This window comes from Dermacentor andersoni, chromosome 1 (genome assembly GCF_023375885.2).
Source record: "Dermacentor andersoni chromosome 1, qqDerAnde1_hic_scaffold, whole genome shotgun sequence".
Lineage (NCBI taxonomy): Eukaryota > Metazoa > Arthropoda > Arachnida > Ixodida > Ixodidae > Dermacentor > Dermacentor andersoni.
In genome coordinates, this window is record NC_092814.1 from 219,325,655 (window position 1) to 219,350,864 (window position 25,210).

A 25,210-nucleotide genomic window follows, 5' to 3' on the forward strand; every position below is an offset into this window, starting at 1 on the left:
ATGTTCAAAACTGCCAATTTCTTGCATTTTTGTGGTGTAAAATCCTTCCTTTTTTTTTTTTTTTAAGCTGCTGAAGAAGCAACGTATGCTACACGTACTGTTTCTTCTGTTAAGACAAAGGGAGCTGTCGCCATCGCTTTCCAGTTTTTTGGGTCCTCAATGTTGTTTATCAACTCCCATCTTGCAGGTAAATTTTCTGTAATAAGTTTAGTTGGTAATTAGCATCCAAGAAATTGAAAGGTGTAATGGCATAAAATTTGAAGTGTTTGTATCAGATATTTCTTCAGTACATGTGATAAACTAGAATAAAAGGGGGTTAACCGAGGGGCCCGATTTTTATTAGTGATATCATAAGAAGCCAACAAACACTGATACCAAGGACAACATAGGGGAAATTACTTGTGCTTAATAAATGAAATAAAGAAACGATAAATTAATGAAAATGAAAGTGGATGAAAAAACAACTTGCTGCAGGTGGGGAACGATCCCACAGCCTTCACATGCGAAGGTTGTGGGATCGTTGCCCACCTGCGGCAAGTTGTTTTTTCATCCACTTTAATTTCCATTAATTTATCGTTTCTTTATTTCATTTATTAAGCACAAGTAATTTCCCCTATGTTGTCCTTGGTATCAGTGTTTGTTGGCTTCTTATGATGTATTTAGTACATGTGGACACTTTCAACCAAATATTGATGGCAAGCAAAGGTTAGAACATATTTTAATCTGCTTTTTAAAGCCATTTGAGGGGCTATCTTCAAAATGCAACACCTTATGACATAAAATTTAACATGGCATGACGGCCGACTTGTGACCTAGATGAAAGGGCCTTTATGATGCTTAATGGCGGTGAGTAAACATTGCAGATAATTGTTAGGACAGGGGCATGTGTGAGGGCAGGAGAAAACTGCACCTAAAAATTTAATGTTCCCTCAAGCCCTTAAAGGCTAAAGAGCCAAACATTTATCTCTGCGGTTGCATTAAAAGTGGAGCGCACCCCTCCCTTGTTGGCAATATGTGCCACTTTTCTTTAGTGTGTAATGCAAAGGAAATTTAGGTGAAGCGAAAGGAAAGCACTGCCTTGATGGTGCGGGAGATGGCATGACCTCTTTAGGAGGATTAAATGTGCTGAGCTTTCAGCCACATCACAAGGTTGCTTAATGCAATAGTTTGACTGTCATGTCTCTTTGTCAGAAATTTGTGACACTACATGATCACTAGCTGCATGAATGCAAGGACAAGCTAGTAATGACTTGTATTAAAGGAGTACTGACACAAAATTCTCTAGGCTCTGTTTTTTATGGTTAATCAGTAGCTGTTGATCCAGTAATCATGCTAAAGAAACTTGTTTGCTCTAGTGCGTGAGGGTTGTTTAGTGATATGCTTGTATCTCACAATAAGTCGCTTTTTCAATTTCGAAGAGCACTTTGTGCCCCATGATGTAAGGTGCATGCTCGTAAATAGCAATGGATCACTTGAGCGCACCGGCCTGTGACGCACACTAGTGCACCATCTACCATGCCATCTGTGTTCCTGTTTTGTCTGATAGTTTGGTGCTAGTTTGGTGGGAAACCTGTGCATTGCTACAGCATCGTAATCGCCGTGCAGTAGTCCACTATGCAATATGACCTGGTATTAGAGCGTTTTATCCATGTTTTAGCATGTCTGCAAACTTCGTGCTATTTGTGGTTTGCTAAGTTCCTGGAGAGGTGTATGGCAGGAATATTGGGTGTCTCAATGTCCTCCTCGCCTGCCGCTCCGAACAGGGTGGAGACAACCGCATCGTCTGCTTTGGGGTTCCCACGCCCTCTCCAAGGGATGCGTTGCTGGCACGCATATGTATTAGCGTTTTGTAAGCAGCATGGGGGCTTTATGTAGACAAAAATACGTAGAAAGGCATTAATGCATGCTGATAGTTAAGCAGATAATATTTTTGATGGTTTACAGTCTAAGAACACTATTAAATAAGCAGCCTCACGCAGTTATGTAATGCTGTAGTCTGAAATCATTTCGAAACATGTTACGACCGCTTGTTGGTGTGATAGTTCGTGTACCGTCAAACGAAAACTAGGTTGCATGGTAACCACTGTTTTGTTCTGCAGGTGGAAAATAACGCGTTTACTCAAGCATTCGTATAGAGCATCGGACGAATGAATGCAGACTGACCATACTATTAGGAATTGCTGTTTTTTAGGCAGATTTGCGTGAAGCTGCGTTTCTGGGAAAGAAATCGTTATGCAGCAATAATAATGAAATTCCTTCCAAACATGCTGATAGTAAGAGAACCAGTCAATAAATGATGAATGAATATGTGATCATTTTTACAATGTTTTGATCTAAGTACATGTTTTTATTGTTTACTGTCATTCGTCACACATCTTTGGCATAGCTGTTCGGACGAAAAAGCATAAACTAGGAGAATGAGCTTTTAATAAATATAAGCAAAGCAAATGGCAATATTACTGTGTGGCTCAACTTGATAAGTTGAACGGAAGTGAAACTAATGTACACACAAACAAAATCAACATTAAAAAGGCTAACAGCAATGAAGCAAAAGTGTGTGAATTGTGGCAGTGTAGATAAATTTCCAATTTTGAAGTTCACTGTAAGCGCACTCTTGCACAAGACTTGCGTGCCCATTAGGTCCCTTTGCCGTGACCTGATGCTTGTAGCATAGTAAAGTTGAAAAACGTCCACGAGCATGCACAACACCACACCAAAAATAGAGAATTTTAGAAAGTGTGCAGCACAGAGTCTGCGTGAGCTAAAGGGACGCATGCGAGTTTTCCACGTGTGCTTTCCACGTGCGAGTTTGCATATGCTGAGTATGGGTGGGGTTCCAATGGCTATTTCTAAAACATGACAGAGGCAGTCGAGAGAGAATTATTTCTTAATGCTTTGAACTCGCTGCTGCTAATTTGCCTAACTGGTAAATTACTTCTTATGCATTATGCACTTGTATATTCCAAGTTAACCTATTGTTAACTGATGTATGGGGAACAACTACGACGACTAACTATCAGAAACTACTAGTACTTCAAAAGAGAGCTTTGCGGTACATTCATGGTTACTATGGCAGACTAAAAGATTTTTCCGTGTCACCGTTGTTTTGCAGTTATTATTTGCTTAAAGCGAACCAAGTCTACTTTTTTCGTTTGCTGCAGCATATTAAAGCCAACAAATCACACACTCAAAACAATACTTTGTTTAATGACGCATACTATATTCGAAAACAAATCCACTGGGTCCCCAGGATGCGTACTAACTATGGCAAACAAAAATTAAATTATCAAGTGACTGCGGCTATTAATAAAATGTCGACAAATGTTAATTTTGATGTTTCATTCAAAATGTTTAAAAAGGAAACAAAGAAATATCTTATCGATTCTGGTTTTGGTTTTGTATAACACCGTTTTTACTGTCGTATGCTTAAATAACCGCATCATGTGACACTTGCAAGTGCAGGTGATTTTGCATTTATATTGTTATATTTTCAGTTATGTGTTCGTGTATTCTGATGTCAGACTGTACAGGGGTGCCGAGGCCTTCATCAGGCATTCCAGCCTTTAGCCCCGGCTTCCTCCTTTATGCGAACGGGAAAATAAACTTCACTTCACTTCACTACTGCACTGCTTGCCCTCAGAAAACGTTCTCCACAATGTGAAGTATAAGGGAAAATCTGTTTCAATCACCGCTTCAGTATCAAGAAAGCTCCTGTGGAAAAATAAATATTCCTAGGAAGTGCCATAATGCTCACACTGCATTTGGGGAGGTTTTCGTAAGCTGCCATTTGTTGCGCTTTATCCTTGCAACCCATACAATTCTTCTTTATGGGTCTCTCAGAAAACAGAACAATCACCAACCATTCCTGGAGTGATTTGAGCACAGTGGCAAACAGCAGCCGCACTTGTTGCGTGACAATGCTCAGTGAATTGACACCCACAATAAACTCCTGCCAACTGCCAACACGTCCCGACCTGCGAGCTGGGTGTGGCAGTGGCGGACAGCGCTACGAAAACCGATTGTGGCAGCGAGAGCCCTGTCAAAGAATGTCCCCACCCTGTATGAAGCGGCAACGAGGAGGACATCGAGGCACCCGACAGGAACAATGCTGGTGGCGACATCTGGTGACACAGTATCTAACCAGAGAGTATGCAAAACTAATGCAGCAACTTGCAAATTCTACCTGCCTGTTGGTGTAAAGCAATGGTAGTGACATGATTGTTAATGTGCAGTACTTTTTTGATAATTCCCTTCAACAATAATACTGGCACGACGAAAAAAAAATGTTCGAATTAATTGTAGTTGGACAAATCGTCACAAGATGTCATACCAGCTTTGCTACTGCTAAAGCCCCTTGATAATTTGAAAGTAGCGACACTCTCCTCCTCACGGCGCTATCCTCCTCGATTCTCCTCGCCCGCCGGCTGCGCACGGCACGCTATTCCTCCTGGGCTCCCGCGGACGGGCCGCAGGATTCTATGGAGGCGTGTTATTTTGGGCCAGTTGCGCGCCCCGGTGGGGTTTAAAATTTTGAGAAATGCTAATAACAGCATCGATAATGCTGGAGGCAACGTTTATGAGGAGGTTGGTTTTTTCTTAAAGCCGTATGAACGGGATATACCGAGGTAAAGGGAGCTTTGAGGCGAGTTCTACACTCCAGACAATTTTTCAGCCACATGATCAGATGCTTTACTTCATGCGTTTGATCTAGTATTGCTTGACGTAGTAGTTCTGTGGAAACCCGCAGTATTGCTTGTGACACATCCCTTTGTGTGTGACTTATTAAGCGAAATCCTTAGACCTCTGTTTCAAGGTCCCGTTGTGAGCTACAGAAAATTTCACGTGACCGAAGGAAGGCGGGAAGCGAACCAAAGCATGTGCAGCTGCGTATAAGAGATGATTAATGATTAGCAAAGTAATGATTGATTAGTGATTGGATTAAGATGAATTCGGGTGTATTAAGGAGGTTTAAGGTGGATTAAAGTCAATGAAGGCGCATTAGAGTGAATGAAGTGGATTAAGGTGCATAAAGGAGGACTAGGTTGGGTTAAGGTCGATGAAGGTGTATTAGGGTGGATGAAGGTGCGTTGAGGTGCATTAAGGACGATTATAGTGGATTAGGGTGGATTAAAGAGCATGAAGAAGGATAAGGGTGGATTAAGAAGGATTAAGGTCTATTAAGGAGGATTATGGTGGGCTAGGGTGAAGTAGAGTGAATGAAGGAGGATTAGGGTGCATTAAGGAGGATTAGGGCGTACTAATGTAGATTAATGTAGGTTCGGGTGGATTAAGATGAATTAAGGACAATTCTAGTGGATTAGGGTGGATTAAAGTGAATGAGGGAGCATTAGGGTTGATTAAGGAGGATTAAAGTGCATTAAGGATGCTTAGAGTAGATTAAGGTCGATGAATGTGGATTCGGTGGATTAACGTGCATTAGGAGTATTATGGTAGACTAATCGGCCTTAATACTCAGTGAACCCTAATTCAGCTTAGTACACCCTAATCCACCTTAATACAACCTAATCAACCTACATCGCCCCTAATGCACCTTAGCCTATCCTATATGGTCTTCATCCTCCTTTATCAATACTAATCCATCATAATCTGCCTTAATCCTCCTTCATACACCTTAATGCTTATTCATGCACCTTAATCCAACTTAATCCTGCTTAATAGTCCCAATCTACCTTAATACACCCTAATCCACCTCTATCAAACATAATCCAGCTCCATGGTCCATAAACCACCTTAATCCACCCTAATCGGCCTTAATCCTCCTTTATCCACCCTAATTCACCATAATCCACATTAATTGGCCTTAATCTTCCTCTACCCACCTTAATCCTCCCTAATCCTCGTTCATGCACCCTAATCCACCCTAATCGGTTTTTAATACCCTTTCATCAACCCTTCACCTTAATCCACCATAATCCACCTTAGTCCTCCTCCACCCACCTTAACCTTTATTCATGCATCTTAATCCTTCTTAATGCACTCTAATGAACCCTAATCCTCCCTAATCCAACTTATGTCAATCACTAATGATTCATTAATTAACTTGGGTAATCATTCTCTTATACAGGGGTGGACATGCTTTGGGTCTCCTCTGGCCTTCCTTGGGTGACGTGAAACTTCCAGTTTACAACGCGACCTTGACACACAGAGACCTAAAGGCTTTCGCCTTAAAAGTTAAAAAAAATTCTATGTTGACAAGCTAACGCTCATCACCTGTAATACCACGGGTATACTTGCCACTAATTTTTTCAGGGCGCAAAGCAGAATCTATAATGCTGCACTTCCAACTGAATAACAACAGTTAGCGACGTGCGAGGTGATGGAGCCGCCCCAGAATATTAAGCATACCTAGGAGAACCACAACAAAAACGCTGGTGAGCAGGCCGGAAGAATGAAAAAAAAATGCAGCATTACGGGATGCTTTGCTACGAGCTATAAGAAAGAATCCTCAGATCGCAAACAACGCTGTTCTTTGTCGGAACAAAGTTCTTTCGGCCAATGGCATGCAGCCGCTGCTTCCTGCGCAAGCCGTCACGCTTTCCTTGTGGAATCATAAAAAGGGCATAACCATCTTGAGGCTTTTTGCTGCAGTTATATGTGCAAAAGCACGACATAGCGCTAGCACATAGAGCAGGAAACACAGCGTACAACTTTCGCTACGCCGAGCTAAAGCGCCGAGCCAGCCGTGCTCAGGAGGAAAATGGCGCGAACGAAAAAGAAAAACACAAGCAAAACTCAAGATCCGCGCGTTTCCAAGGGCAACGGCAGGGAGACCAATAGTTGTGCAGAAAAACGGGGGCAAAACTGGTTGCCGCCGGGGGAACGCACAAGGGGCGAGGAGGAGGCGAGGAGGTCGCGCGGCGGCGGCAGAGTTCAAAGCGTGTCGCTACTTTCAAACTATCAAGGGACTTTAGCTACTGCAGACCACAGCACCAATAACCTAGTAGTGCATAAATGGCAAGAAGTTTGTGCATACACTTTGTATGCGCACATACATACGTCTTGTGTGCTGTCACTACAACACACCCAATGCAAACAATGCTGAAACATCTTCCAAATGGCAAGACAAGCCACTGATGTCGCATGTCACCAAAATCAATTGCTGAAACTCTTGACGTAACATTGTTTACAAACAGGACTCACGCTAATGATTACATCCATAGGTGCTGCACTTCCCAGTTCGTCGCTTGCACGAACTTCGAAATTAAATTAATATCCATTCTAAGCTGCATTTGCTATTGATACTTTACAGCTGATACCTATGAGCTTGCAGCAGTGTAATCTACCAGTTATTTCAAGTTAGAATTTTTGTGTCCATGCTCCTTTAATAACAGATGATGTGATTAATCACCCATAGCATGCTGGAGCAAATGAGATTTTGTACTGATCAATAGCCACTTATCACTGCTAAATATACAGACAAAAAATTTTGTATCTGTGCTCCTTTAGAGTTTCACTGTATTACATTTAAGCACGCTAATGTTCTTTTTTTTTAATTCTACTTCTCTTTAGCTCATGAAAAAAGAGTCAAGGAACGCATCCAGGATTATGAAAAAATCTGTCATCAGATCGACTTACCAAAGCAAGCTCAACTTAAGTTGCAGTACCAAAGCAAAGGTTGGTCTGTCTCATGTATGTGTTGACGTAAGTGCCATGTCCCTGCCGTGAAGAACTTTGTAACAAAACTGCTAAATGTGAATGTTGTAATAGCTGCTAAATGAATAGTTATACTTTGCATATCAAAGTTGTCTTTTTAGCCTACATATTTATTAAATTGAGAGTTTCTTTTAGCAAGTAATATTTTATGTCTCAAAAGGAGTCCTGTTGGCCAGTGGCAGGTAAATGATGTTTTCTAAATCAAATTTTACCACAATCTAGTTCGTAGTTTACTGTTGGTGTACTCAGATCAATAAACTACACGTCATGACAGCAAGGCCTGATCAACAGGGGAGGAAAAAAAGTAAGGAAGGGATAACCGGAAGGAAAGGTTTGCCTTTCGTTTGAGTGAATGATGCTTTGTAAAAAAAAGATACTGTTAAGCCTCGATATAACGAGCTTCAATATAACGAAATTCTCGATATAACAAAGTATTTAACTTTTCATAATCTCATCAAGGCACTTTCCATGTTGGGCCAGTTGGTTAGGATGTGTTGTGCTGTAACGAACCTTACAAAGGATTTTCATAACCTCTTGTACATAAAACACCATGTGATTAGAACCTCAATATAATGCAGTGTGTTTGTATGTGATTTCAATATAACGAAATTTCTCTTGCACTGCAAAGGAACGCCGAGACAATAAATAGAAACTCCCACGTACACAGATGGTCAAAGGATTGAATTACATGCGGCTGCTTGCAAACGCACTTCTCAAATCGCCTCAGGCATGACAAGAGCGACCATGTTCTGTATAAAGTCCAAGTGCGATAAGATCATCTCGCACCCCGCACACATTGTGCTTTAGGTGTGAGTGAAAGTGTGCGAGTGTGAGAAAGACAGTGGCTTCACTCACGAGTATCGCCTCCCTGCACGAGCAAAGGGAAAGAGGGAGAGTGGAGCGAGCTCGTGGTAACAATCGAGCGCGTCGCAATTTCTGATTTCTGGCACGCGACTCGGCCGTGGCTGCGCATGGCTGTAAGCATGGCTGAGCGCATACGCATCCGTGCACCCTGCTTTAGAGGTAATCTGCCGCATGTGCAAAGAGTGGGCGTGCTGAGACAGTGTGGCATCATGTAAGCTGTCTTTCCACGCGATTAGTATCGAAGGTTGTGTAATCTGTAGTTTCGGTAGCCTGTTGGAGCGAGAGGCAGCCGAAGCATTCGCTACCCGTTGTCGGGGCTTTTCATGATAGCATCATCCCAGTGCGGGCGACGCTATCAGCCGCAAGGGCGGAGTGCACGCGAAAGCGTGGTTGGCTTCGCTTAATTCGTACTGCCTATGTGAAGGTATCGTCGACATGGCATGAAACCGTATCATTCGTTGCCGACTCCCAAATTCAACAAAATGAAATGTTTTCTCATTCAAATTTGCTTTTCTTGATCGCTCGATAATTCAGAAAATTCTGCGGCCTCTTTCCCTGTAAGAAAAATCGATCCACGACTGTATTTAGGCATAAAAGGCCGAATTTCGATATAACGAAGTAAATTGCTGATTTTACCTACTTTGTTATATGGAGGTTTAACTTTATATCATGTAATTTTTTTAAGAACCTCTATAATACAAGACCATTGTGCTTTCTTCCAGAAGCTTTACATATGACTGATTAAGAGCACTAGGCTAGCTGACGCTGCATACAGTGAAAGTATTACAGTCCTGTATTTGTCCGCTTTGTGTGTTGTGCCCTGAGCATTGCGAAACTTTCAGAACTTGTCCATAAATCTGCTCCTTCCGAAACAGCACATGTGCATGCAGTTGTGTGACATGACAGTACAGCAGGGCCACAGTGAAATTTGATGACAGCTAATAATTTTTGAAGATATTACAGACACCGTCTTGCACCAATGACTGCTGTATGTGTTGTAAGCTGGAAACTGGCTGTGCTGTGGTAGATACTACGGCTTCCTTGGCACATGCTGAGTTGTTATGCGCCGTACAGTGACTATAGATTATAATTATTGTTAAGTGGGCTCTTAAATTGACCATATGAATACAGCTAGATGCAGTTGTAAACTTCAGTGCATAAAATCTCTCATCCATTCGCACTGAAAACTGCTTGCATGTCTCCCTTAAAGGGCCCCTCGCCAGGTCTGGCCATTTTTAGCTGACAAGCGCAGCACATACAGTGTGCGCTAACGATTGTGTCTGCCAAGTATTACATCCCTGCACACCTTGAAAGGAGCTTAAATTTCAAAATGAACACAGTTTACCCTTGTCCTCATGGATGCCGCGCTCCCAACCATAGAGTCTACGTATATCACACAAGTGCGCCTGCGTACATGGCAGTGCTGTGACGTCACTCATAGCGGCATGTGACTTTGAGAATTATTTCAAGGCAACAGCAGTTATTTGTTTAATCTCTTGCTTCAGTAGATGAATTAAGGTTTAGGGAAATAATAAGACCTACAAACTGAGTGTCTGCGTGTCTTAGTTTTACTTCATACCGTAGCAAGAGAGATGTACTTTTGTTTTGGCTGCTTGTTCCCATGTCGTGCAGTCGCGTGTACAGATAGTGAAGCATTCATTATCTACCATGTTCCAGCATGCAATCATGCTGTATGATCCACTTGTGTCTGCCTCAGTGTTCATGTAGCACTGACTTATACCGCTAGTCAGGCGTTCTTGTGCACAGTGCGCAAAATCATGCGCTGCACAAAACGACACAAATGCAACAGCTTGCGTGAGAGGCCATCAGCGGAAGTGCACCGCACAGCAAAAAAGTGAGGAGGGGCAAAAAAAAAGAAGGCAGGCCCTGTGACGTATGCGTCAAGCAATCCTCCAGCTTCGGTATAGGAGAATGCAGGGAAGGGATTTCGCTTGCAGAGGCTAGACGGCGGCAAGTGGAGAGTGTGTCTATGTTGGCAGTGACGCTCGCCTCCTGAAATCATGGGTTCGTGACACTGAAATATTTTTATCTCGGCTATTAATAAACCAGTTTGAAAAATTATTGTGGTAGAATGCTCCCTAAAGGGCACGTAACCACTTTCAGCGTATGACCTCAGTCCTGGTTAACCTCCCTACCTTTCATTTATCATTTTCTCTCTCTCTCTCTCTCTTCAGCGTATGACCAAAATTTTCTGTGCAGCCTGGTGAGGGGCCCTTCAAGCATGAATTGTATTCACCCACTGCATGTCTTAACAAAATTTAACAGTATATTGCACTTGCTACCTTGATGTTGTCTTAAATTTTATTCATGAACACACTTGGGAGAGGTTTTTTTTTTGGCTGCTGTTCCTTTCCCTCTCGCGAGCCTGCTGATGAATGCTATAAAGGATATTTCAGCTAACTTGTGCTACACCTTGAAAAAAGTGGAGGCACCGTATGCAAGTGCAATTGACTCATTATTGTTCATTATCCTCTTGAGCAGCTCAGGGTATTTTTGCTGGGAGCTAATTGACTAATTAACGAATATTAATTAGCTAAGTTCAATGTATTTATTTGAAAACAAAACCTTTAAAAAGGAAGTTCTGGACGATACAGCGAAACATCAAATAGTTTGTTTCCATGAAGATACTTGTGGGTTAAATTTTCCCAAGGTCTTTTGAAAGCGTGCGAGATCTGAAGTACCACGTGACTAGCTGCTTGCGTGCAGTGATATTACTGCCCTCGGACAAGCTCAAAATTGATGATCTGTGTTACGCACATAGTGAACTTGTGAATAGGCTGTAAGCTATAACAGTTCGGAGGTGATGACTAGGACTGTCTTATCCGATGCATCACCACCGGTTGCTACGACCTCATCACCCTCTCTGCAGTTTGTCAGGGTTGAAAATGCAGAGTTGCTATGCACACTTTATTGCTATCTCATGACTGCATCACTTCAGCAGGCAAGTTATCTCGGCAAAATTAGTGGTTAAAATCATTCTGTTCAATCATTCATCATTGCTTACAGCTTTGTTCATACATAATGTCGCGTTGATGAGCGATGATTCATTCAAACCATGTTTGTGGGCAGTAACATTGCTGCACAGACGTACTCCACATGATATTTGTTCAGATCTAATGTACTTTTCTTGGAGCTTGGAAAAACTAAATTCACATCAGCTACCTTTATGAAAAGAAATCAGACACTTCTCGATATGCTCTACAGCTTGTCTATTGAAGGTTTTGCTTTTAAAGAAATATTTTAAATGTCAACAACTTTGTCTTTCTTTAATTAGTGAATTATTAGTCTTATCACAAAAAGATAGTCTGATTCACTCAAAAGGACTGTCACCACTGCAGCGTCGGTTGCTTTCACATAGTGCGCATTTGCGTTCTTTTTTTTTTAAGGCTTGACACAAGTTAGCTGAAACACTTTGTATACAAATACAGTGTAGATGGCTTTGTTACAATTCTGTTGCATGATTATAAAAATATGTACATTTCTGAATATTGGCAACATGGATGAAAAAGTTGTTACATCACAAACTTCATTAAATTGGGAATCATTGTATAGAAGTCTGGCTGTTGTATCAAGGCTTTTTTCTTGAGCAAGGCATTATACCCTGTAATAACCAATGCTGAACACTTCATCCTTGCCATGTGTTTTTTTGTTGTAAAAACTGTGCAGTGAGATGCAAGTTATGAATGGAAAGCTCAAGCTTGTTGGTTCTTTCTGTATGCTTATTTACCCTTGGTAGTACAGCTTCTAGTTAATGTTTTCTGACATACCTAATGGAGAAGTGACTCAGGTGTGAAAGTTTTATATAAAGCTGATGACAGTAGTGTTACAATGTGGTTGGAGTTTCTGTTCTATAGTTATAAATCCAGCTGCCTATAAAAAGACAATATCCTAGCAGTAAAATTAATAAATTTAATAAATAGAACCAATTAATAATATTAACTAACTAATATAATTCTATGCTATGGGTGAAGCCTAGCTACAGTGTACTAGAATAGGCAGTGGAACGACCGCGCTCCTTGGGCGACTATCGCGGCGGCGAAAGTAGCGGCGGCGCTGTGATCGGCTACTACGGGGAGGCGTGCGTCGAAGCCTACGCGGCATGTGGACTCTAAAGGCTACTTCCGCAACTTCTTTCATTCATTCGCACCCAGGACGTGCCCGTTAAGCGAAACGAATTTTTCTAGCGATTGAAATTTACTCTTTCTCTATTTTGGCCAAAACCACGATGCAAAGATGCTTGCTTGCACCGATTGCAAATGACGGTACACGCCGTGCGCAGTGTTTACTGGTGTGAATAGATGAGACGAAATAAATAAAAAACTGCAACAGATAATGATTATCTTCAAAGTTTTATTGCACACTTTCGTGGCATGAGGATGCCAAGAATTCACATACTATTAGAATGCACAACACAAATACACAAAATGTTCCAGGTCAAGACAATGCAGAAGTTACTAACATACACAAACATACAGTGATATTAGAAATACATTAAGAGGTTTTCCATGGTATGACAAAATAAAGAACTTAATACAAAATACACAATAGAAATAAACATGTTTAGCAATGCCATGGTTAATAAGTACAAATGTATAAAAAGCGACACCCACTGAAGGATTTATAGAAATTCACAATACAGATAAGCAACTGTGCTGTACACACAATACAAAGGTTAATTAAACTGCAGCTATCGTTCAGGAATGCCGGCATACCAGTCAAATTAATGGTTTAATATGCAATCAATTCAGCCTACTTAACTTCAAGTGCTTAGATGACTTCCGCTTGGAGGTGCTGGCTTTGTTCAGCCCCTTTACAAAAAAAGTGGGGCCTGGTTGTGACATAAAAGCCGACAACACGGGGTGTCAAGCATTCTGCATGCGCTTTGCAACCAATACTCAAGGGCCTGGCAGAATGAATCATCTCCAGGATATCCATTACACTCTCACTGTGCACCTTATTAGTAGAGAAACAACTAGTGAAAACATCCTCTAGGCGTGTAATAAATGTAAAAAGTTCAACTGAAGGGTACAACTAACCACCGTGATCTTCGAACTGCACAAATGCAGAAGCAGCCAACTAGCGCCCTTGCTCAGTTGGCAGCAAGAGGCGGGCAATGCAATCAGGACATTTGGTCGGTAGCATGCACTTTTTTGCCACATAGCCTGAAATGTCATATATTAAGCTTGACTTGCTTCTTTTCACATGATACACATGTTCATCAGTTTCTGCAGGCAAAGATGTAGTCAGAACCTCTGTATTTTCATCTGTGTACAACTTCACTGTTTCCAAAAACTTTCCCTTAGTGGTACCCTCTTCTCTGTCGGTTGCCTCAAGAAGAGAGTTGATCACATCATCCTCCACATTGCTGCCCGTGAGGCTTCGTGCCAAGTTGTAGAAAGAAAGACAATGAACAATCAGTAGAAACTGCTGCGGCGTTGGATGACTGTTGCAGCCCGATGAAAGTCTCACTATACTGAAAAAGTTCTCAACTTTATCCTGACTAAGCCTTGAAGTTAGCAAATATTTTAATCCCACTTTTTTGTTCAAGTAGTCAAGAAGCTCGAGCGTACTTGTCAGTGTTACCCTTAGTCCTTCTGCAGTTGAGTCACTGAGAAAATTCCTCTTGTCAGTGTGACGCTCCCATGTGTTCAGAAATTCAAGCATATCTTGGATCTTTTGTACACTGGTAGAATTGGGTGCTAGAGCTTCTGCTGGATACCTAGAAGTCATTACAGCAATCAGCGACTTCATTCTTGAAAAGAATTTTGCAGTAGCTTCTATGCTACCACAGCTTCTCTCCAGTTGTGTCTGAAAAAGAAAGAATGCTTGCAGAGGTCCCTGTCCAAAGAGCTGAAAAGCATAACTCACTCTCATTTTTTCAAAGTTGTTCGGTGCAACATGAACACTTGATATACGTACCAGGCATTGCCCTCAATGCAATGCACTGTTGTCAAGTGTGAGGGCTTCCTTCACAAACTGTATGGACACCTGTCCATCCGTTATCTTGAAAGTCGTGCCTAGAAGCCGGTTGCGAATATTCTTGACAAGATGAGGGAAGTCAGAAAAAAAATAAAGGAACCGGCTACTGTCAACTGGGTGTTGCTTCTTGCAGATAACTTCTTTCATTGATGCCTTTACATTAAAAACTCTCCACATCTTCCTATTCCAAGAGGCTGCATCACACGTTATATAGTCGATAAGAAGCCCAGCTTTTTCTGCGAGTACTGTGGCCTCCAGTACAATTTTCGCAAGCAATTCACCCTTGACATTCTCGTGGCTACCAAAGACACCAAGCACCTGCGTCCAATTGCCTACCAGGGGCACAAACATTACAACAAGGCCATGATTGCATGGCAAGGTCTTTTGGTCCTCAGGTGTGTACACTCCAAGGTCGACAAAACCTTCAATTTTTCCTCCTGTGGTCACTGAAAGGTGCTCGGAGAGCTTCATTTCATCAATGATAATGCCTCCATGCCTGTGAAGTTCATCTAGTGGCACCGTTTGCTTTTTTAGTGCGATCAGCATTTGTTCAATAAACCCATAACCACCCCTGTATTCAGCTGTGTATTTCCTTATAGTCGTTTCACTTGGCAGGGTTAGAATTGCCTGCTTTCGCATATATTTGTAAAGTTTTGGGCTACGCATTTTAAGTAGTACGCACTCCAAAATCCACTCATTCTCGTAGATCATCCCACGTGGACTTTTCCTCTTTGAAGCTTCAAAACACTGCCGAACAGCAAGCTGCTGCTTCGATGAGAGATGCTTAATCTTCTCGGCAAGCGCTTCTTCTTTGGTCGCAGCACTGTCGGCTTTCATCTTACTGAGATCTTCGCTGAGCTTCATTATTTTTGATGTAAGGCGCTTGTTCTTGCGCGTGCATGCTTGCAACCTTTGCGATGTTTTCTTAGGCGCACATTTTGGCAACTTCCGACTTAGGAGGCGTGACCGGCGGGTCAGAAGCGCTTTTCTCAAATATTTGCACGCAACGCACGGTATTCCATCCTTGGTCGTTCTACCAAGGCAAAAGCGGCTTTCCACTTGTTTTCTACTTGGTTACGCAAGCGGTCTGTAAGACTGCTCATCAAAAGGACCTTGTCGTTCGCAGCAGCACCCTTACACAGATACATCTCATTGGCTTGTTGCAAAGCATTCATTGCGTCCTGCACTGTTGTCAGCGATGACTCTGCCACCAGCTTCCCACGCAAAAATGTCTTCACACGAAAACCACCAGAGCTATCCTCTGTGCAAAACACGGCCCTTTCAACTCTCACTTCATCTGTGACGGCATTAAAGGTGCACGAAGTGAAACAAATTCCTTCTGCGTCATGCATCTCATGCAGAACCCAGCGCTTATTAGGCGGGGTTACATTCTTAAGCGCGGCGACAGTCATGACAGAATTTACATCACTTTTGTGCTCGTACACACAAAATGTCTCACAAACATCGGTAGGCTTGTCTACAGTCTGACGCTCTGCAGCACTCGAGAACAGTACCTTTTTAGCTGATCTGTTGATCTCTCCAGCCTTGCGTTTTCTCTCGTTCCTTCTCGGCACCACGTGCTTGCTCAAATACGCCGGGGCATTTGGTAAGATTGTTGGCACGGCGTCTGACGAAAGCGTAGGCTTTCCTCGCGGTAGACGAACTTCTTCGCCGTTGATTACGTGCACATAGTTCCTGACAACACAGTGTGGCTCAAAGTGTAGTTCGCAAACTGCACAATCCTCCGTAAGTTGTTTATCCGCTCTGTGCAAGTTCCGCTGCCATAGGCTCCATCAGTCAGGGTCCGCAGGTGCCTTGAAAAGCGAGGGCTTCTTTGTAGGTCCGCTCGACTGTATCCAGTGCTACATCCAGGGGCGTAGCAATGGTTCAAGCGTTGCTTACCCATTGCTGAAGCAAGGAGTCACCGTTCACACACGAAGTGTATAGAAAAACACGCACTAAATGAAGAAGCACGTAGCCGAAACAGCGTGCCTACACCAAATCTCGCGCACGTGTTGTCAAGGGGAATAGCATAGTCGACGACTGCAGCGCTGCCGCTACGTTCGCCACCTGCTGTGACAGCTCTGTCAAGGCGCAGTCCCTGGTGGTCGCTTCACTGCCCCATTCTAGTACACTGTAGCCTAGCTATTTGCTAGCACTTGCTTTATTTTAGGTTTAGCTAGTGCCCTTTCTTACTGTGCTGAAATGCTCACATTCTTTCCTTCGTCCACTTTTCAAGTTCCTGCTTTTTATAGAAGGTGTGTAAATGTTGGGCTTATTTGTTGCAGATGTGACTGCAAGATTTGACCATGTATTTTGGTGTGGCGATCTTAATTTTCGACTTATGAATGAGCGCTCCACTGTTGTTGGCTTGCTGAAGGATCACCATGAGGATAAGCAATCTACATATGAAAGCCTCCTGAAATTTGATCAGCTGAGAAGTGTTATGCTTGATGGTTTGTATATTTGCATTTTCTGTGTACCACCCACTTCATTTTCCTGTTTAGTTCAAACCAATTGAAAGTAAATCAGCTGTGACAGGTAGTGCTCTTCTGCCTCTTCAGGTGGATTTCTGAAAGATGTGGAAATTGCCTGCATGAAAAGTCACAATGTCCAAATAGCTACTAAGAAAAATGCAGTAATTAACTTAAAAATTTTTCACTTTAGAGCACATGTTGTTCTTGCAAAATTGTAGCAGAGCAGTAGTGTAAAGTCATTTCTGTTTCACAGAAATTCCTAAACTAGTACCACTTTTGAAATATCCATACTTCATATTTGCTACAAAATGCATTGACTTTCCAATTAACAGTTTCCCCAAAAGAGTCCCTCAAGCAGTTTGGGATGGTCTGACCTGAAACACAAATGCATCTAGTATTAGCAGATTATGGGGAAAGATATCTTGAAAGTGGCACTAGTCTTAGAATTTCTGCTAAGGAGACATATGGCTTCACTATGCCCAGTTTCAGTTTTGAATGAAGTGAAATTATAAAAGTTAATTAGTGAATATTTATATAGCTACCTGGACATTGTGATTTACTGTGTAGGGAATGTCTACCTCTACGTAAATCACCTGAATTAACCAAGCTGCATTATCAGGCACCTAGCTAGGATTTTTTTTCGCGGGGGGTGGGGGGGGGGGGTGGGTACCTTTACTAGTACAAATGCGAATAATGCCCACCATTCGCCATAAAGATGTGTAAACCCGCAAAAGAGTGTTGAAATAAGGTGTATCTCATAGGTATACCTGTGAGATGCACCTCTCTTTTACTTGGAAAACAAGGAACTACATCAAATAGACTTGTGCATGAAAGAAGCGCAGGGAGAACACTGCCAAGAACAAGTAAACAAGCGAAAGTGTAAAATTAAGATTTATAGTAGCATTTTTTGAATTAGCTGTGGAAGAATTATAGAGAAATATATATTCGCAGAACAATCACAGTTCTTTTGGATCCCTCGTTTACTGATCTACCAAGTGCCAAAACCACCTCGTTTTGTTATTTGGGAAGTTGCGTAACGACGTGTGGTCACCAGTCCCGTACAACCGCGTAGAGCGCAGGACGCTGTGGTTCTAGAAGTACTGCGCCCAACGTGGAAGGTTAGAAAAACACCCACATTACCACAGCAGAGAAGTGGCTATGTCAGGTGGCTTGGCTGATAACTGTAGGAGCGTTATTCAAAACACACGGAATTATTCTCCACTTCCAGCGGCGTTTTCTCAACGTCCTTTTTAAATAAAAGGATGTTCATCCATAAATATTTTCACATACAATGGTTAAATTTGTTAATTTTCACTTTTCCTTCCTGCTTGGCTGTTTGTCTTGGCCCTCTCCCTTAGTAGCTCGCTTAATTGCTCAACTCCTTGCAACTCGTTTCCAGTTACCAATTTTGCACGAAAAGTGCTGTATAATTAGGGTAAAGCCCAAAGGAGGTAATGGGTGACAGTCATATTGCTTACGGGTTTAATAGTTATTGCAGGGTCTGATGATGGATGCTTTTTTGCGTTATTTTATTTTCACCTTATCTAACCCATATCGCGGGTATATGGTTCTGAGGATCTTCTGAAGTTGGGCGAGCTGTCACTACTAGAGGAAACAATGAAGCAAAAGGAAATGTTAAACACAAGGGGCATTTTCTCCAGCCCCAACTCGTTCGACGAGCATACAGACCAGCTGACTATGAACCGAATCTCTTTCCTGGTCCCTGGATCAGTCTAAACAAAGAAGGTTGAACTAATGAAGCAACAGCAATGCGCATGATTGTTGAATAAATGGTGACAGCTGAACCCATTTCGAGTTAATCGCGCGGGCACCGAATCGATGAGAAAACTGGCCTCCACACCCTACGAGATGCTGATAACTACCGCCATCCAAAAGGAGTGAAAAAATTGACAATCATTGCACTCTGTGAAGATGGAATGGCAGCGAAAGCTGCCGACAGTCAAAGCTCTCAAATGAAAAGCAAAGTGCTTCACCTCCGCTGCGGGTCGGACTGAAGACAGTGCAATATCGGGCTGGCCTGCGGCGGAGGGGAAGCAGGTGTTAAGTACCCCCCATACGTGGGTCCATCCCGAAGGTAGTGCGATGCCGGGCCGAGGTGAAGCAGGCGTTAGGCATTCCCCATACGTAGTCTGCTCCCAAAGATAGTGCAGTACCGGGCCAACCCCCGACGGAGGTGAAACAGCCGTTAAGCACTCCCCATACGTGGGCTGATCCCAGCGGTAGTGCAATGCCGGGCCGACCCGTGGCAAAGGTGAAGCAGGCATTAAGCACTCTCCAGACGTGGGTCCATCCCGACGGTAGTGTAATGCCAAGCCGATTCACAGCAGAGTTGAAGCAGGCATTAAGCACTCCCCATACGTGGGTCCATCCCAAAAAGCATGTTAGAGGTTCCCGAGCCCACAGGGGTATGTGCCATTGAGCTTGGACCCTTTCTGCACTATCGCCACGATCGGCCCACATGATGATTTTTTCTGTTGATGGATGCCGAAAAAATTATGGAAGGTTAGTCACATACAGCTTTCACTGTAAAAGGCAGCAAAATGTTGACCGCCGAATAGATTGATTTGTCGGTGCTTTAGGAATGTGTGTGCGGAGTGGTGGCAGAGGGCGGTGAGGGGGTGGGGTAGGTATGCCGTTTAAATTCAGGGGGGGTGGTGCCCCCAGGCCCCCTCTGGGTAAGTGCCCGTGCATTATACACTCCATACAAGATCTTAAACATCTGCGTGAAAAAAAAAAAAAAAAAAATACACGCACCTAGTGTGTATGTTTCCATTTGTCAGAATGTTGTTTGCAGCATGTCTCTTTCTTCCCTGATAATTAGGTCAGGCGTTCTTTGGCTTCCAAGAAGGAAAGATAAAATTTGGACCTACTTACAAATTTGAAGTTGGCTCAAGCCAATTTGATGGTGTCAAGCTTAGGGTGCCATCATATACGGTAACGACTTTTATTTGTAATATTTGTATCATGGTATTGGTGTTATCAGACTTGTTTTTCACTAGTAAATTCTTTTCATTTAGGATCGAATACTTTATAGAAGCAAGAGAAAAGGACACATAGAGTGTGTTCTTTACGACTCAATTCCTGTAATGCAAACCTCTGATCACCGGCCAGTCTATGGGCTTTATGAGACTGTGATTCGACCCGGAAGAGACAAGTGAGGACATCTTTTGTGTTAACATCATGTTATAATGACATGGTCTTGTTTGACTGCCAGTTGCAGAGTTCCCCTTGAAATGCATCTTTGGAAGCTTGTGTTGCATGCAGTTCTTTACCTGTGCGCAGACTGTGGGGGGTGGGGGCAGTGCTCGTGCATTATTCAGTCTGTGTGACCTTTACTAGAAACTAACGTGCCACATCTCTTGAAATAAACTACATTTTAATTCTATATTTCTATCTCGGAAGCATAACTGAATCTTATTTCTTCAGTTCATTCTCAGTGTTTAAAAGTTTCGTCAGCCTTTTACATGAATGGACCATTTAGGCTTTGTCAGAATAGCATTGAAACATGTCCATTATAGTGCTGATTCTTATGCTTGTTGCTTATGTGCAAAGTGTTTTTCCAGCAGAAAAAACAACAAAACAAAAGATCAGCAGACCTAAACAATTTCTGTATAGTCCTGAATTTATTTACTGCAACAGCAGTAATGAGGTTGTGGGTTATTTTCCTGACCCTGGTGACTGCATTCAATAGGAGTGGAAAGCAAAATTGCTCATGTACCATGCTTTGAGTGCACATTGAAGGACCTCAAGTGGTCAAAATTAACCTTGAGTGCTCCGCTGTGCCATCCCTCATAACCCACTAGGCAGTTTTGGGATGTTAAACCCCACAATTAAACTTTTTGACATGTCAATGTTGAAGGTAAACTAGAGTGCATTTTTATCTGATTACTCGAAGCAGGAGCTAAATATCTGCAGCATTCATGTGACATGTATGCTATCATAATGTTTAGGCAACAGAAATTCATCTCTGCATAACCATAGAACTGTCCTGGAAATTCTTGTAAACATTCATTGCAAATTCATGCTCTGGGAAAAATAACTGCCGAGTATTGCCATTCCTTTAATTTTATTGGCACTACCTTTCATGTTATTGAAGGGTAATAGCGCTATTGTAGGGTAATAATGTGGACTGTCACATTTTTTGACGTGAGATGTGGTGAGGAAGCACTCGAAGGTGATAATCGGACGGATTGCACAGGTACTTGTACTCACAGGACACATTGTACTCTTAAACAGCCACAAACAAGATTCCTTAGCACAGATTAGGACTGTCTTCTAATGTGCGGAATCCTACAACGCACTGCACAGTTCCTGTCCCTTGCCCAATAACGCGCGAAGTCCGGGCAACACGGCATACGGCCCAACTGAGTTTGCTCACGTGTGGTTGCACTCTTCGTTGGCGCGTTGTACGTGGCGGAGATGGCTTGGGTTGGGTAGGCAGTGGCGGTGACACGGCGACAAGTTTCTGGGGTGGTCGCTCAGGATCCCTGATAGTGCCAGAATTTCGAGAGCACAGGAACCCTGAGGGCACCGGAACTGGCCAGGCACAGGTCACGGGTAGGAGCTTGGCTCGATGGCCCATCACGAGGCTGCCCAGCGGTACACCCCAGGTAGCCCTCTCGGGGCTCATTGCACGAACCTCCTTAGCTCGTTCGATCCGCCTTCGTGCCCACAGCTTCCCACTCGCTCATGATTTTCACTTCCTTTTTTTCTTCCGCCAACCCTTGTGTCCTCTTATTTCCTGCGTTGTGCCGCAACTGCCATCGTCGTCTTTCACCACAGCCTGTATTTAGCAGGCAGTGATAGAAGCATGAATGTGCATGATATGTCGTGTTTTGAAGTCACTGTGAAGTCAGTGTTGTGGAAAAAAAACTGCAGCAGTTGCTAGTATGGGGACTTTACCAGAAGCTGGCAATTCTGCATCAGTATGCTACAACTTTTTTTTCTTTCGTATCCCTTTTTTATGAAATTTTATAGTATTGCATCTGCTATTGTGCATACCAAAATAATGCCTCGGAATCACGAGCAAATGAAAATAATGCTTTAGCTCCTTCAGGCACTGTGTGCACAATTGTGCATGCCAAGACAGTACATCAAAAGCAAAAGCAGTTATGAAAATAGTGATATATAAAATTTTTTGCATACATTTTGGAACATTTCTGATTGGACCTGTACTAAAAGTTTGGATATAGGTGCAAAGTATTTCAGTAAAACAAGTTGTCAGGAAGATGGCTGGGTGTTTGCTCATGGCGTCAGTACGTCATTGTGTAGCAGGCTGTCTCTTTTCAATGTTTTTCGCAATGTTTTACATCAGGCATATTTTTCAAGTGGTTGGACATATACTTTTCAAGTATGCTAGACATGAAATAGTTGATGATTTCATATCTGACATTCTTTTAAAGATTTCTTGCGTAGAGCCTACACTTTGTAAACTTGACACTGAAGAATGAAAAATTCTTAATCCATTCTACAGCTAAGTGTTTTTTATAATTATGATGGTGGAAGAAATGTGGTAAAACTAAATTTTCAATAGACAGAATTAATTGGCCCCTGATGGGGTTTAAGCATGTTGCTACATTTTAAGACACTTCTTATTGGACCTATCCAAAGAAATACGTTAATATGCACAAAGTGTATTTGATGGGGCCAGCATTGGTCATGTAACTGGTTCTTGCAATAGGATGGATAGGTGGCTAGTTGGTATTGCATTACTGTATCAAAACTTAGAGCACAGCAAAAGATAGATGAGGAAGGGGCACACAACACAAGCACTCACTCAGCGCTTGTGTTGTGAGTGAGCGCTTGTGTGGTGTGCCCCTTCCTTGTCTGTCATCTTTTACTGCGCTCTAAGTTTTGATAGAGTAACTGGTTCTCTTCATTCATCACTTTGACATTTAGAATTTATCTGAGACAGAGTTTGAAATGGCTGGAATCTGTAGTGTACTTTCCAATGCACAGTAGTAGAAATATATACGAAAATCATCTCTGTGAGTTTTGACAAGTGTATCAGTGGCAATTCCGAGATGCTGTGCTTGCTTACCGACCTTCGGAATTAATTGGGTTATTTTTTGTGTCCTCGTTCATGAACGTTGCACCAGGAAATCATACATAACAGGATAGTATCGACAAAGTTTTGATATGTAACCATGGGTGTGAAAAACTGTGGAACCAAGCAGTCCCACATTTGGTGATTGCTTCAATGACTGCATTACTGATGGATATGAAGGCTACATATCCTTATGCATTGGTGTATTGTTCTTTTCGCATGTGTTTTCCTGCCCGGATAATTCGAAAAGTCACTTAATTTAAGTGTTTATCTAATAGAATTTGGATTAGAATCTTCTGTACACTGCTTTGCTACCAAGAGCAAGTTCATTTGAATAAAATTTTTGTTTGAGTTATGAACTATGCTCTTTTTTATTACAGCACACGACTGTCAGCAGGCTTGTTCAACAGAGACATCTATTTGGAAGGTATGAACTTATAGCTGCTTTTGCCTTGCATTTAAGAACCAGTACTTTTATATGAGAGCAATAGGAATCGTAATGGAAAAACATTTCAGTCGCAGCTCTCTTATTGTGGAGCAGGAGAATTTTCATTTCATTCTTCACAATATACTCTGAATAGCAGCAAAGTTGCTTTCTGTCTGACTAAGACATATACAGTCAACTTCTGTTCATTTGACTGAAGCAGGATACCAAAAAGTTATCAAATTATTTGGAAAGTCTAAATTAAGAGACTGCAAGAGGCCAGCCAGGTCCTGAAAGGGATTATCTGGCAATGGTATTAGCATACTGAGTTATGGTTGTCTTGTTGCAGATGTACAGTTACTTCTTTTATCTAAAGAGCTCGCATGTGCAGGTTATGTTTATTGTGTGCTCCTCCATATAAACACACTGTGCAGGTATCTTGTGACACCTGTGGGCACCCTATCTGTTACTTTGTCATTCGTTCTATTTTTAATGTTTTTACATTCTGCTGAGCATGAAAGCAAAGAAATTGCATTAATGTGACCAATTCTACTGCAGCACCAGCGTACAGATCTGGTGATAACTGAAATCCTATGCTGGGTGTTGCAATCCCTGCATATTTAAAAGAAACAGAAAGCACAAAAGAGAGAGCACAGGAGAGTGTCGTAGCATTCACACTACTGTTTGATGTCCTAGCCAAATCAGATATATCTTTTTCAGTTAATAATTCATATCTACCATACTTCAAAAATGTGTCTTTGCTTACTAGGGTGTTGAGTGTACTCATGCAGTTCTTCTTAATAAAATGCACCATTTGTCCAATAAGTATTGACTGAACCCCCTTGTTGTGTTGATGTTGCACTAGTATTACAGTATAAAATCCACAGAGTGAAGTATCAAATTATTAATTGTTGAATAAATGGAGCTATACTGTACCTAAAAATGTGGTTGTAATGTTTTTATATTCATGGATGAAGTGCTCATAAAAGTCTGTATTCTTTTGCCATGCAGCTGTACGCAGGCGGGCTGCTGCTCTTGAAATTCGCCAGAGCCTTAAAGCCAGTCATGTGTGTACTGTAATGTGAAAGTTTTGATGTGCTGTGCTACAAGTGGGTTTTCTCATAGTACATGACTGTGCACAAGTGTTGTGCTACCGTATTTACTCGCATAATGATCGCACCTCTTTGTAAAAAAAATTGACGTTGCGAGGGGTGTGATTATTACGCTAATTAAACTTTCCACCAAAACTTTATTTTGTTTTTTTCATCACGTGTTTGCTGCGGGATTAAGCCGGCATAGAGTTTCTCACTATAACACCTAGAGGGAAATCTGGCGCCACTATCTATGGGAGTTTCCTAAGGGGCGCTGTGTCGTCATGGGAATGACAGTATATGTGTCTGCGAGGCTTGTGTTGGCTGGTGTTGTAAGAGACTTCGTCTAAAACGTGGATATGGCTACACAAATAATGCGTTCATAAAGTAACATCTTCATAAAATGTTTCCATTCACGCATATTACATCTTTACTCACCTACAATGCATGACCAAGTGAAGAAAAGCATTAACAGACTACAAACTAACTGTTTCAAAGCGAGCGCGAATCTTGTCATCTGTCCTCCAACTTTAGCAGCCCGCTGATACTTATAATTGTACATGCAATAGTAAGTTCTCATAGTTGAACAGAACATGTTTTTGTGTAATAATAA

The 25,210-nt window shown here is 42.2% G+C and overlaps 1 protein-coding gene across 4 annotated transcripts in view; it reads left to right on the forward strand.

The window, feature by feature from the left end:
- The window catches only part of INPP5E (Inositol-3-phosphate synthase), a 61,450-nt gene that overhangs the window by 19,517 nt on the left and 16,723 nt on the right, over nt 1–25,210 (forward strand). For 2 of the 4 annotated variants that reach the window (XM_055063441.2, XM_055063442.2), the window contains exons 6-11: nt 68–187; nt 7,531–7,635; nt 16,827–16,994; nt 19,858–19,970; nt 20,054–20,190; nt 23,463–23,509. In XM_055063441.2, coding sequence (XP_054919416.1) covers nt 68–187; nt 7,531–7,635; nt 16,827–16,994; nt 19,858–19,970; nt 20,054–20,190; nt 23,463–23,509 — 690 coding nt within the window. Of the gene's footprint in view, nt 1–67; nt 188–3,840; nt 4,148–7,530; nt 7,636–16,826; nt 16,995–19,857; nt 19,971–20,053; nt 20,191–23,462; nt 23,510–24,517; nt 24,574–25,210 lie in introns of those variants that run through there. The other 2 variants (XM_055063443.2, XM_055063444.2) reach the window with 2 other exon arrangements.